This window comes from Martes martes (genome assembly GCF_963455335.1).
Source record: "Martes martes genome assembly, chromosome: 1".
NCBI classification, from domain to species: domain Eukaryota; kingdom Metazoa; phylum Chordata; class Mammalia; order Carnivora; family Mustelidae; genus Martes; species Martes martes.
In genome coordinates, this window is record NC_137888.1 from 65,355,266 (window position 1) to 65,370,537 (window position 15,272).

A 15,272-nucleotide genomic window follows, 5' to 3' on the forward strand; every position below is an offset into this window, starting at 1 on the left:
AGGGGCAATCAATGTTATGGGTTTATTACCTATCATTCCAGAAATAATCATATACCTATATACATGTGGCTATACCATGTTTTTAAAACATAAAAAGGAACAAGGTTTATACAGTCCTGATCTTGTTTTTTAATTTTTCTAAGACATTATTCCTTTTTACAGTTGCATGTATTACATTAAATGTGTATATACTATAATTTATCTGGTCATTTTCCTACTGACATTTATAAACAATCTTATGATAAAAATCCCTGTATATACACTATTTTAAAGTATTTCTAAGGGACTAATTCCTACAAATTAAAATGCTGGATAAAAGACTATACATATTTGTAATTCTAACATACTCCTTGAAAAAGGACTACGGTATTCTTGGACTGATACTGTAAAAGGCATACAGTTTTTTTTTTTTTAAATTAATTAATTAATTAATTTGACAGAGAGAGAGAGAGACAGCGAGAGAGGGAACACAAGCAGAGGGAGTGGGAGAGGGAGAAGCAGGCTCCCTGTAGGAAGCCTGATGCAAGACTCAACCCCAGGGTACTGAGATCATGACCCAAGCCAAAGGCAGATACTTAACCATTGAGCCACCCAGGTGCACCCAAAGGCATATAGTTTTAAAAGAGCACACAGGGTAGGAGGGTGGGACTGGGGGGGAGTGAAAGAAGGAAGCAGAAAAGAAAGCTAGCTTACCTTCCAAAGTCACAGAGTTTTAAGACAGCTGTATCAGGATCCAACAAGAGGTTCTGTGGTTTAATATCCCGATGGCATATTCCAAAGGAATGGATATAGGCTAAACTTCGGAACAGCTGATACATATACAACTGGAAAATATAGTAAAAATTAATGAGGACTTTGTCCCAAACAAATCAGAATCTTTAAGCAGTAAATAATGTAACAGATTTTCAGAAAAGAGCAGCACTCAATCTCCCTTTTAAGAGTTTCATGTCATTTATATATTAATTAGCTAATTAAAGTTGCATTAACCATGTTATATTTGCACGATCCCCCTTAGTAAAAAAAAGGAAATGTCACAATGTGCTTTATAAATTTTTATTTTACTGACATCTTACCGCAAGCCTCCTAAAATGGGCTATTAAAAAAAATACAGATGGAAAACCCAGAAAGGTATTCCAGATCATGTGGCTAGCAAGTAACACTGTTTAGACCAGAAGCCAAGTATTCTGTTTTTTTCTAAGTTCACTATTCTTATTAAGTATGTACAATTTCATCTTTAGAATAATATTTTCCTGAGATGTCAGCCCTAGAGCTCATTGATAGAGGGGACCAGGAAAACCCACATGTGACTGAGAAAATCTATAACCAATAATCTATCAAGACATCAGTAGCTACACCAATCTTCCTATATTATCCTTCAGAAGTAAGTAGACTTAAAATGCTATTAAAAAACGCATCCTTGGGGTGCCTGGGTGGCTCAGTGGATTAGAGCCTCTGCCTTCAGCTTGAGTTGTGGTCTCGGGGTCCTGGGATCAAGCCCCGAGTTGGGCTCTCTGCTCAGCGGGGAGCCTGCTTCCCCCTCTCTCTCTGTCTGTCTCTCTGCCTACTTGTGATCTCTCTCTCTCTGTGTCAAATAAATAAATAAAATATTTTTTTTAAAAAACGCATCCTTGCTGATTATTGACATCAAATTGAAGGGATATTTATTTCAATTCTATTATTAAAAAAATACACTGAGAAACTGACTCTGCATGGAAGAAAGACTCAGACTCTAGCCGAGGAAGACAGGGACTCTATCAAGAAAGTGAGTATATCTTAAATCTGTTTATCCCAAGGTTGGTGTTTAAATTTTTCTGACTACTTACCTTCTGACCCCTACCTCAAAGTTATGTATCGTGGAAAGAATTTTTGAAATGAGTTCAAATCAAGTATATCAGTATCTTGGTTAAAACAACGACAAAGTCAAAGGTCAGGAAAGTACTGATAGAAGGCACCACCTTCAGAGGCTACTGTTAAGACTTACTAGTTTCTTTTTTTTTTTTTAAGGTTTTATTTATTTATTTGACAGAAAGAGATCACAAGTAGGCACTAGTTTTTTTTTTTTTTTAAAGATTTTATTTATTTATTTCACAGACAGAGATCACAAGTAGGCAGAGAGGCAGGCAGAGAGGAGGAAGCAGGCTCCCTGCTGAGCAGAGAGCCCGATGCGGGGCTCGATCCCAGGACCCTGGGATCATGACCTGAGCAGAAGGCAGAGGCTTTAACCCACTGGGCCACCCAGGTGCCCCAAGACTTACTAGTTTCTTGAAGTTAACATGAGGCCTACTTTTCTTCAGACAGGCCCTGATGAAAACTACAGACAGCTCAATTTCAGTACATCCTTAATGTTATACTGAACTAAAGCTGGAAGAGTTTAAGCCTTTTTAAAAATGAAGCATGATATAAAATGTATAAAAGAGATCTTCAATAAGGTCAGCATTTTGTCCCCGAAGTTAGAATTAAGGGATATAGGGGTGCCTGGGTGACTCAGTGGGTTAAAGCCTCTGCCTTCCGCTCAGGTCATGGTCTCAGGGTCTGGGGATCAAGCCCCGCATAGGGCTCTCTGCTCAGCAGGGAGCCTGCTTCCTCCTCTCTCCCTGCCTGCCTCTCTGACTACCTGTAATCTCTATCAAATAAATAAATAAAATCTTTAAAAAAAAAAAGAATTAAAGGATGTCGGTATTCCATATAATTTAAAAAGCTTCCTAATTCTATCATGTTATTATTATTGTTCAAGATATCAGCATATCTCCAAGTTCTAAAGCTTACTCTCAGAGTTCTAAAAGTTAAATTTACTACTACTAAGAAAGTAAGCTCCAATAAGAAATTAAGTTCACAGGTATTAATTTATTAAAGGAGAGATTTTACTAACTATCAGGGCGCTAATGTCTGGGTCAGCAATCACCAGTGTGAAAAAAATGTTTTGTCAAAAATGCTCAAGACTTAAATGAGGCTGAGGTGTTTTTTTTACTACATTCATTCATCTGAAAGATCTAATCTGTATCCATTCTCCTCACTTTATCTTTTAAAAAGATAAAGAAGAAATGTACAATTTCATATCTATTTTGTTTTAGACTCTGTAAAAGTGTATTTACAGGAAAATGGAGGGGCCTTCTCTACTATCAAGATAGCAATAACAGTAATAAGAAAAAGCTACTATTCTAAGTGCTTTGCATGAATTTTCATTTAATCTTTATGTAATAATAGGCATTATTATTTTTATTTTTCATATAAAGTGCCTGAGGCACAGAAGATAAGCAATTTATCCAAATCAGATACTAAATACTCCATAGTGGCTTGGGAAAGTATACCTCTTTAATAATGATTTCTGTATTTTATCGTATTTTTATTCTATTAAATGAAAGTATAAAAATGTAACCATTAAATAGCTTGATCACCAAGTAAATACAAGAATGATAAACTCTTAGAAACTCAGGAGAGGGAACCTGGGTGGCTCAGGGGGTTAAAGCCTCTGCTTTCGGCTCGGGTCATGATCCCAGGGTCCTGGGATCGAATCCCGCATCGGGCTCTCTGCTCAGCAGGGAGCCTGCTTCCTCCTGCCTCTCTGCCTGCTTGTGATCTCTGTCTGTCAAATAAATAAATAAAATAAAAAAAAAAAAAGAAACTCAGGAGATATTTAGCACATTTTGAAATTCAAGATTGACTGACTGATAGATTTTTTTTAAAGATTTTATTTATTTGTCAGAGAGAGAGAGACAGCAAGAGAGGGAACACAAGCAGAGGGAGTGAGAGAGGGAGAAGCAGGCTTCCCGCTGAGCAAGCAGCCCCATGTGGGGCTCGATCCCATCATGACACCTGAGCTGAAGGCAGACACATAATGACTGAGCCACCCAGGCGCCCCTCAAGATTTATTTAATACGTACTGTCAAGCCAAGCCTGTTTTACCCTTTTGTTTAGTTAATTCTTGCAATCACTCTGCGAGATGCATATTTATCCTCATTTTTATAGGCGTGGTAACTGAAGCCCAAATGAACAGTCTGATCAGGTACAAAGTTATCAAATCTAACTCAAGTCCACTGTTCTTTCCTCTTTGCTACTAAATCTGTTTAAAACAAACAATACATAACAATTTTGTTTATGATTCACAAAAATGCAGCCAGTTTTTTTGTGTATTTAGACCATGTTCTTTAACCTGTCTTTTCAATTTAAAAAAAAAAATTCAAATTCACAATGATGATTTTCCTGGTTTCAGACTTGAATTTTAAAACCTACTTAGTTATAGAAGATGCTCATCAAAAGGCAAAGGTGCTCAAAAACTTTTTAACTTGTATATTAACCACCAACAACTACAAAGTGACCCATACTATAAAAACTAAAGAAACATTTGAAGCAATAATATAATATAATATAATATAATACACTCAACTTCTCCAGAAAAAGTGAAAAAGTGGATGTCAAACAATTACAAAGGACTGTAGCTGCCATTCTGGTGACATGTATGCTAAACAAGTCCTTATTGGGTGGTCAGGTCCATGAAGGCAAGAGTATATGTGTTTATTATTTTTACTTCATCTCCCAATCCAATATTTTTCACAAAAAATAGTTTTATAAAACTAGGTAAAATGAATAAGTGAATGAGATCAACTTATCAATTTCAGACAATGTTTTTATCTTTTTTAAACTCTTAAAAATAAGAATAGATTTGAGTCCTAAAAAAACAACAGGCCAACAGCTCAGACTCTGGAAGGGCTACGGTTATATAAAAGAAGCATCCTTTTTTCCACAAGGGGGTGAAAGGAGTGTTAGATCTTTCCTTGTATGCCGACTTCAATATGCATAATAACCTTATTTTCTTTTTTACAATATAGGATGCCAGAGATCTCATCCAAATATATGTTGTCAAAAACAAAGAAAACATTGCGTGCCCCGGTGGTTTAGTTGGTTAAGCATCTGACCCGGTTTCAGCTCAGGTCATGATCTCAGAATCCCATGTTGGGCTCCCGGCTCAGCGCAGAGTCTGCTTGAGATTCTCTGCCCCTTCCTCTCTGCTCATGCCCTCTCTTTCTCTAAAAATATACATAATCTTTAAAACAAAACAAACCACAGAAAACACAAGGCTCTTTACTACATTATTTGTAATAGCAAAAGCAAAAACAAACACCTGAAGGGAAAACAACAGACCATTAGTAGGTGACCAGCTGAATAAATTAGGATATAGCCATATAATACACTAATGTGGAGCTATAAAAGGAAGGTGAAATAGCTAGCTATGTCTATCTATGTTAATAAAGAGTGATCTCCAGAATGTATTTTTAACTTAAAAAGTATCATGGAGGAAAATGTACATATTATGTAACTATTTACATAAAAAGGAGGTAGAAAAATAATTATATACATTTGCTTATTTTAAAAATGGGAGGATTATAAAAAATTTAAATATTTAACTCTGGGGGAGAGAGGAAATAGAGAAGAAACAGGTATAAAAGTTAAACTTATTTGATGATAATCCTGTTTTGTAGATTTTACTTTGGAACTACATAATATTTTATATTAATGTTGACATAAAATTTAAAGCAAAATTAATTTTAAAAATTATTTTTGTGGAGGGGTGGGGTCAGAAGGAGAAGAAGAGAGAGAATCTTAAGCACACTCCATGTCCAGCAGGGAATCTGATGTGGGGCTCTGTCTCACAATCCTGAGATCATGACCTGAGCCAAAAACAAGTCAGGCTCTTCACTGACTGAGCCACCCAGGCACCGCATGAATAAAAACACTTTAAATGCAATCTCTAATAAAAGTAAAATGAAATAAACAAAGCTTGGAGTGCCTGGGTGGCTCAGTTGGTTAAGCGGCTGTCTTTGGCTCAGGTCATGATCCCAGAGCCCAGGGATCGAGTCCTGCTTGATGGGCAGCCTGCATCTCCCTCTCCACCACCTGCGCTCTCTCTTTCTCCCTCAAATAAATATTAAAAAAAAAAAAAAAAATGAACAAAGCTTAATGACGCATACTTGCACGGAGAGAAAATACTCAAAATTTTTAAAGAGAGAAATTTTACTGTCCATACCTAATAAAATATGCCATGGAAATAAAAAGAAATGCAAAGTGACCTTAAATTACTTTCACTTGGTCGTGGTAGTGTCACTATTATTATTCTAAGACTATTATATGTAGAGTGTAGGACAGAACAAGTAATTACACTATCACTGAAAAATGGAATTTTTAGTGTAAGAGAAAGAAAATATAGATGGAAGATTGTTAACCCCCCCCAATATTTAATGAGCAATATCAATCTATATTAACCTTTGAGATTAAAAAAAAAAGATGCATTTTTTCTGAAAAGCTTATTGAAGTATTTTCTAACTCTGTGCACTAAAAAACCCAGAAAGAGTAACCAACCCTATAGCAATTACCACTCCTAACATTAGAGACCGTGGTCTCTAAATATCATTTCTCACTAAAAGAATAAGGTCTCCTTGAAGAAAAGGTTGATTCCAAGTCTGGGGAAGAAATGTATAAGATGAACCTAGAACACTACCATGCTAGAAAGTGAAGAAGCTATCAAAGATTAGATTATTGAGACTCAGGCAAGAAGTTTTAAAACAAACCTACACAACAAATACCTTGTTGGTCACTTCTGGAGGAACCTGTGAACCAACTAATTATAAATTTTCATAAATTAAGGGATATAATCAAATACATATCCTGTATTTATTATATAAACTGTACCTCAGGTACTCAAATACTTGACGTGGGAAACTATTTCAGCTTATAAATTTTTTTGGTTAAAGATTCCATTTATTTATTTGTTTATTTATTTATTTGAGAGAGAGACAGAGGGAGAGAGACAGGGTGAGTGGTTGGGGGAGGGAGGGAAAGGAAGGGAAGCGAATCTCAAGTGGACTCCACGCTAAGTGCAGGGTGGATCCAACGACCTGAACTCGAAAACAAGAGCTGGATGCTCAACCAGGTAGGGCACCCAAGCATCCCCCAGCTTATAAATAAAGAATGAATAATAACTTAAGAATATGCATATTTTGTAACCCTTTATACATTAACAGATTTAGGCAATGATCAATGGTTATAAGCATCACAAAAAGATATTATGTTCTTCCTTAGGAAACCACTCAATAATACATATGCAGTAGTCTTGAATCTTATAAAAATATATCTAATCACCAATTTTCAGGAAATACAGAAGACAGAGCAACATATTAACACTACAGTAACCCAATCAGCAAAACTCAGACCATGAAACTGCACATCAACTGACCCAGTTTGTTTAATACCAAAGTGTAAGAGAGAGTGGTCTATAAGTTAAAAGAAAAATTAGACACATATATCAGCCAATTATAAAACATGCACCTTACCCAATTCTAACAAAGAAACTTAAAATCACACACACACAGGCGATAAAAATAGTAGATATCTAAAGGTGTTAGTGATTAACTATTTATTTGTATAGGTAAAGACAATGACATTGTAACTAAGCTTTTAAAAAGAAAGACCCTATCATTTACACATATATACTGAAATAGTTACAGATGAAAATAATAGTATCTGTGACTTGCTTCAAAATAAAGGAAGTGGGGAGCAGAGGGTGGTATAGGTGAAACAAGAGTGGCCATGAACTGATCATTGTTCAAACAGTATAATGGGTACATGGGAGTTCATTATTCCATTTTCTCCTTTATTTCTATTTGAAATCTTCAATAATAAAAACAAATATTTAGTAAGACCAAAGACAAGATCCTGAAATGAGTAAAATTTCTGTAGACAGATACAGGAAAAGAAAATCACTTGGCACATTTTATGTTAAATGGTGAGAAAACAGGTATTGGCTTAGCTATGGAGCAATATAGATATGCTAGGAGGTAAGTAAACTTGAAGGGTAGATTCAACAGAGGTATTACTACCCGCCTCTCTTGGGAATTTTGCCAATTCAAAAGAATATGACCTATCTAACTACTTTAGTAACACTGTGTATTTTTTCTTTTATAATTATTTGTGTAATCATTTTTCTTATTAGAGGAGGAATAAAATATTTTATTAAGCTTCACATTGTTCTGCAATCATTTAGCATTTGTTTGCTGAATTAGAGTTGAAATAAAAAACTGGTCTAACTACTGTGCACATCTTATTAAATGTCCACATGTTGTTTTTTAAATCTAGTGTTAAGATTTTCTATTACTTTTATTTTACAGTCCCAAAAGTGTTTTCTCATGTTACGTTCACCTTACAGACCAACAATGCTTAATTGTGAGCAGTAAAGAAATGAGTACAATTTTACCAACATGGAAGCTAAGTAGAGAGTAGACTGGTAACTGCCCAAAAGCACTTAACTTAATAGCAAAGTTGGGTCTCAAAACTAGGTCTTCAGGAACTAAATGTAGGGTTTCTTCTGCTTCATAAATCCATCAACATTCTAAACTGAGATGTTCAAAGATTATTCTAGATTTAGGGACTTAAAAGGGATATTCTAGTGTGCAGGTTATCTTGAATACGACCCACTATCTTAAAATTAGAATAAAGTACTAAAGTACATTTGTAGTACAAAAACTGTGTCTTTTAGTTCCTCCTATTATCAATTTAACCACCAACTTCAACCAAGTTTGATAAGTCCAAATAAAATTATACTGGAAGCAGATTTTTAAATTCCTAGCACTGAATTCAATAGGAATACTGACTCCTTGTCGTAATTATCTAGCTACCAAATTCCTGCTTTGGTACCCACTTTATCACTATAAAGTTTAAAATTGTAACTATTAAGCAAAATTCAGTACTCAATCTTAACACATTCAGAGTCAATTTTATTTTCTAGAGTCACTCCTATAAAGGATAAAATGCAAAAAATTCTATTTAGATAGCTAGACTTTGAAACTTAACACCTAGTTAATTTTCACAATGTCATAGTTAAAAATTAATAATCTGTGTGTCAACCATACTTCAATAAAATTTTTTTAAAAATCTGAACAATCTAATAATGATAATAATGACAATAATGTTTCTAATCAGCGATCAAAACTTTAATCAGAATTATGCTGGATAAATTCCTAGCAACTCTTGAGTTCTTTCACAGAAGCTGACATTAGGTACTAAAAATTAAGTAACACCTTCATAGAGTCTGTACATATTTAAAATTATAGGAAATTTAAACTTCAGCTACAGTTAAGCTGTATCTATAAATGGCAACATAATGTTTAATCTGATCATATATATATTTTATAATTTTATATGACATGCCTGCTCCTTTTTCAGTCGATGCCGTAATAAGGGTATCCGAAATTTAAATAAATAGGTGTTATGGCCAGCAAAATTAAAATCCACAAATGTCTGTGAAAAAATTCACTTGTCAGAAATATGACAAGATATTTTTAATATGAAAGTCATGAAAGTTTAAAAGGTGAAGGTTTCACACTTTAAAATTATATAAGAATTTAATGAAGATCTAGCAATACCTACTTTGCAGCTTCCCCCACTTGGCATTATATACAATAATACAGTTAAAACATAGCCAGCACTTTCCTTGGCTCATATTAAGTACTTTTTAAAATGGGAAATTGCTCCATTTTTACATACCTTGACATAGATCACAGGGAGCGTCTGTTTGGCTCGACTATAGTGTCTGGCAACTCTGTATACTGTTTCCGGAACATAGTCCAGCACCAGATTAAGATAGACTTCATCTTTCTGAAAGAGTTCATTAAAAACAGAAAAAACAAAATTAGAAACTAGTATTTTATATACTCAGAGCAAAATCTCTATACATTTACTCAGATTTTTTTACTTTTACTTATTCATACTTTTAAGATTCATGCATTCAATTCTAATTATACAAAAGTAATTCAGAATATAGCCATAACAGTAAAAACAAGTCTACTGTACCTTTTTACCAACAATTTCATGGTAAAAAAAGAAAAAAAACAGCCATTTCAATACTGCTAAGAATTTTAATTATATTTAAACTATTATTTTGTAGTAAGATTTTAGAGGATATCACCTGTCACAAAATTTCCTATTTTCTAGTTTGAGAAACAGTGCCCTTATATCCTATCAGGAAGCTGTCATGGTAGTAGAGTGAGCACTAAATTAGCAGTGAAGATTTCCAGCCTTTGCTCGGCTTCTAACTAATGTATACTAACTAATGCAACACTTAATCTCCCTAGGCTTCAGTTCCTTCAACTAGAATATGAAAAATTGGACTAGATGTTCTTCAAAATTTCTCTACAACCTCTACAAAGAAGATTTTATGGTTATCTGATAGTCTATAATTAGTGGAATAATCACTTGTCTTACACAAGTAACTGAAATAAAAAGAGTAATTTATAAGGTATCAAGTTACCACACTCACAAGTTTATTGCAGGTCCTATGTTTAAAACATCCTTTCTCAACAGCCTAAAGACACCAATCCAAGATCAGTAGATAGAAAGGAATTCCAACTAAGTACCAAGTAGGAAAGAGGAACAGAGTGCTACCTTTACTCTGTTCATGTGAACAATATCAGATGGGTAAAATGAAGCAGAAAACAAAGTTGAGAATCACTGTGTTCAAGTCTAGAAATGGCTGCTGAAGGGGAAAATCTGTAGGTAAACAAATTTTCACAATCTTCCCAATCTGAAATCATGTTACCAAAATGAAGTAAAGAATTTCAGTTTTCAGCATTTACTGAGCATTTTCTACATGTCAGCAGCCACTGTAGAGGAAGTAAAGGTGGAGGCATAAAAGAGACGACATCTAAATGGAGTATGAAAGGAGCGTTTAAGGCATAGAAAAACTATGAAGGCATAGAAAAACAAGATGTGGGGTCAATGAAAAACAGCAGAGCTCAGGAAACAGTTTAGTGAGACAGCGTGCCATCGACTCTACTACCTTTTCATTATCCCTCACTCTTCCACGTTCTCCTCTCTTCTCTCCATATCCAGCTTACATCACAAGGTCTACCATCACCCTCATTCTCTAACACACGGTCAGTAAAGAACAGCAAAGGCCTGCTGCCTGTTTTTATAAATAAAGTTTTATAGGAACACAGCAATGTTCACTCATGTAAAGTATTGTCTATAGCTGCTCTGGGGCAGGGCTGAGTATATAACTGAGACTACAGCCTGCAAAACCAAAAATATTTACTATCTGGCCCTTTATGAAAAAGTGTGCCAAGTCTGCTCTAACATATATCCTTTTCTTATATCAGACCTGTTTGATAAACCACAACCCTGGTTAAATCCAGCTACCCATTCATTCCATGCCTGTACCCAAACTGCTGAACATGGCTACAAAGAAATCTAAAACTGTGCTGCTTGGTTTCACAGTAAATTCATCATCAAGAAATTCAATTGGCCCAGCAATTATATACTTGCCTGGTCCTTTCACTTTTCCCAAATACTTGATTTCTTCTTTCAGTTTGACCTCCAATACCTGTCTTCCCATCCTCAGCTGATGACCTGGCTTGCACCATTACATGTGTCCATCTACAGCATCTAACCCCATATGCTATTTCCCTTCTCTAACTAGTGATAAAGTGACTAATATCCTTTTAAAGGCAAACCCTCTACATGTAAAAAATGATACTATTCTGCTCTTCGTAATCACAACCAGCACTTCAATAATTTTCCTATCTCTCTTCATTAACTATTCTCTCTCTCTCTGGGAGCATTATAATCTGCACACAAACCCAGTTATTTCTCCCATCATTAAAAAGAAAACTCTAACTGCACTAATTACCACCATATTTTCTGCCCTCCTTTAATAGTAAAATTACTCCAAAGAGGTGTCTAGACTGACATTCTCCAATACCAGTCTCTTCTCATTCTCTCTGAAACTTACTCCAAATAGGACTTCATCACCACTGCTCAACCAGAATTGTTGCTTAAGATCAGTTAATGTTGCTGAATCCAATGTCAATTTTCAGTCATCACCTTATCTCTCCTTTCTACTTGACTAAGCACTACAATCTAACATAGTTGGACTCTTTCGAATACTTGCTTTACATGGGTTCTAAAACACTATACTCTTCTGATTTTCATCTTACCTTAAAGACCACTCTTCTTGCTCTCCATTTCTGGCTCATTCTATTCCCCTTTTTCTCTTAAGGAATGGAGGATCCCAGGGCTCAGTCAGATCTCTATTCTTTATGTAAGCTCACTCCCGTTATGCTCTCATCTAGTCAGGTGGTTCAATACTCTACAGTGATGACTCCTAAATTCATATACATGTTGGACTTCTGCCTTTAACTCCAGACTATTATGTCATATTGTGTACTTGACATTGCTAAGGCTAAAAACCTTAGAATCATCATTAATTCCCCCACTCTCCTCCTTCTCTTAAACATATACATACACGAAAGAAAGTATTAATGGTACTATCTTTAAAATTTATTCATGATCCAACCATTTCTTATCATCTTCATTGCTATAATCCTAGTCTGAACTACTATCACCTCTCATCCGGATTATGGCAGTATCCTCCCAAATGGTCTTTCTGCTTTCACCTTTCCCCTTTGGTCTAATATCAACAAAACAGAAGTTAAATGGTAGCTCTTCCACTACACCTCATTAAGATTTATTCTTATAAAGTGGTCTACAAGGTCCTCCACACATACTTCCTTATTTCCATCCTCTACTGCTGCCCCGCTGCTTGCTCATCTCTACTGACAATAACTTCCTGCTGTTTCTTGAACACATTTGGCAGGATTTCATATTCAGGGCCTCTATACTGATCACTCCTTAAGCCTGGAATGTTCTCCCCCTTAGATATACACATTGCTCACTTGCCTCAATCCCTTTAAATCCTGCTAAAATGTTACTGTTTTAGAGCAGCTTTCCCTAATTGGGCTTTCACCAATTTCTCCATCCCAAACTCTTACCTGCCCTCTCTACTTTAATTTTCCCCATGATACTTATCATTTTCTAACCACATAGTTTACTTTATACTGTCTCCTTCCTCCCAACTAGACTAAGCTCAATGAGTGATAAGATTTTTGTCTGTTTTGTTCATCATTCTTCTCCACCTAGAATACTGCCTAGCACATAGTTGGTACTCAATAAATATCTGCTGAATGAATTAAGCTCAAAAGCAATGAATATTATTTAAAAATTAGGATGGCAGTCTTACACATCTGCTTTAACTCAAACAGCACTGTGAAAAGCAGGTATGGAGGTTGGGGGGAAGAGGGAAGTTGAGAGTGAAAGCAGTGTGAGCTTCTAGAAACGTCCTATAGGTATCCAGGACCTAGACTAGCGTTTAGACAGTAAGAACTGAAAGAAAATGGAGGTTAGGAGAGGCAGGTATATTGGCTACCTAAACATGAGAGTAATAGAGAATCTCCTGAGGCAAAGAAATTGGGATTAATTAAACAGTCTCTAAACCTGGGCGACTAGGCAGGTAATGAAACAAGGAAAGCGTAAAGAGGAACAAAAGGTGTGAAGGAAAAGTTTTAACTTTTATTTAATGGAGGATCTCGGATCTCAGAACATTTTAGGTGGCTATGTTCCACAGGTAGCTGGAAACGCAGGTTAAGTCAAAACTCAAAAAAAGAGAATGGCGTATGTCTAGAGATTTAGACAGTAGCTAAAACTATGAGCACAGCCTCACTCAACTAAGAAGTATGGGTACAGTAAGAGAGTGAGAAGAGACTCAGAGTGTAATCCTAGAAAACATTAACCTTAAGGAAATTACATTAGGCGACAACTTTGTAAAGACTAAGAAACAGAACTAAGAGGCATTAAAAAGCAAAGAAATTTCAATAATGATGAGAGGTGGAACAGCAAGGTGTTTCACTGGCAGGAGAGATAAGGACTGAAAGGTTGTTAGATCTGGTGTATCGTGGTTCAGTGATGGTCCTAGAAAGAGCAGTTTCAGACATGGTGCCAGAAGCAACCAACCTATACTAAGATCAAGAGTAAGCAGATGGTAGGTGAGGAACAGGAGGCAGCTAATTTAGTTAAAATCCATTGTGGTGAAAGTAAAAAGAAAGCCAGGAGCTGATAACTTGAGGAGAGGCAAAATAGAAGAGAGGTTGTAGAGAAACTGTTGATGTGCTTTTCATTTGTATTTTTTAAATGGCTAAAAGATACCCAAATTTATCGTAGGCTGAGTGGATAAGGATAGAATAAAAGGATGGAATAAAGTGATAAGAAAGGAAAGGGATAACTGATAAAGCAATGTTAAAACATCACGAGAAATGAGAAACAAGAACACAGAATACCATACAGTGCAATTAAAAGGCAAGGTTAGCATTAGTCAAACAAAACATGGAAGGCCAAACTCTGATAGCACAAGTTCTGTGACCACAAGCAAGTTACTTAACTTCTTTCAGACTCAGTTTCCTGTAAAATCACACTAACAATGGCATCTACTTTAAGACTGTATTGAGATTATAATAATCTATAAAAAGCTCTTTAAGCACATTACCTGGCAAATTATAAAGATTTAAGTGTTCACTATTGTCATGTTTAGGAGGAAATGATACCACATTTTTCTTCCTATACATCTAAAATAAATAATTAGGTTAGAAAGAATTCTAAGTCAAGTAAGTGCATGTCTGATAACCCTCCTTCTTGTAGAAATAAGGTCATATGTAGAACCAAAGGCAGCAAAAGTAATGTTGCAGGCTAAGAGAAGAACATTTCAGAGATCAAGATTTAGACAAGAAGTTCCAAGTGAAGATGAGGTCTACTAAAAGGAATACATAAATAGAATACCAAACTAGTACCAAAAGAGTATGTACAGAGAATTGAAGGAATGGTGAGTCTTGGGTTTCAAGAAATATCATTAACACAGGTGTTGAAAATCAAGAAATGTGATTTTAATAAATCATTTGACAAAGTTAATCATGATATATTTATGAATAACCTGAGGGTGTATATAGCACTGTATTATAATTTAATTCATTTGCTAAACAATCACACCAAAAGCGAAAAATAAAAAGATGAAAACATAAATGTCAAATTCAAGGAAGGTTTCTAGATGTAGGACTATAAGCTCTGTCCTTTTCTTGTCCCAATCAGTATTTTCATAAATGATTTAATATATTAGAGGTGGCAAAAGCAAATGCCTTCAGTGAATGGCTAAGCAACAGAATGTAAATGTGTGAAGCCAAAATGTGTAATGCAGTAAGGGGTAGTGGTTGATAAATCAGATAGACAGAACAAAACATAACTAAAAGCATCCTAATTCATAAAAATACCAACAGAATGTGCTAGCCAAAAAAAACACACCAGGGGATGAATTTGGCAGTCAGTTTATAATTTCTGACTTTCACAAAACCACCAAAGATTGACACAAACCTACGAGGCTTAAAATGGAAGACCAAATAAGAATT

The 15,272-nt window shown here is 35.3% G+C and overlaps 1 protein-coding gene across 2 annotated transcripts in view; it reads right to left on the minus strand.

The window, feature by feature from the left end:
• Positions 1-15,272, minus strand: part of GSK3B (glycogen synthase kinase 3 beta) — a 210,069-nt gene that overhangs the window by 74,538 nt on the left and 120,259 nt on the right. For both annotated transcript variants that reach the window (XM_080807994.1, XM_080807993.1), the window contains exons 4-5: positions 9,535-9,645; positions 694-824 (exon numbers count right to left, since the gene is read on the minus strand). In XM_080807994.1, coding sequence (XP_080664120.1) covers positions 694-824; positions 9,535-9,645 — 242 coding nt within the window. The remainder of the gene's footprint in view (positions 1-693; positions 825-9,534; positions 9,646-15,272) is intronic.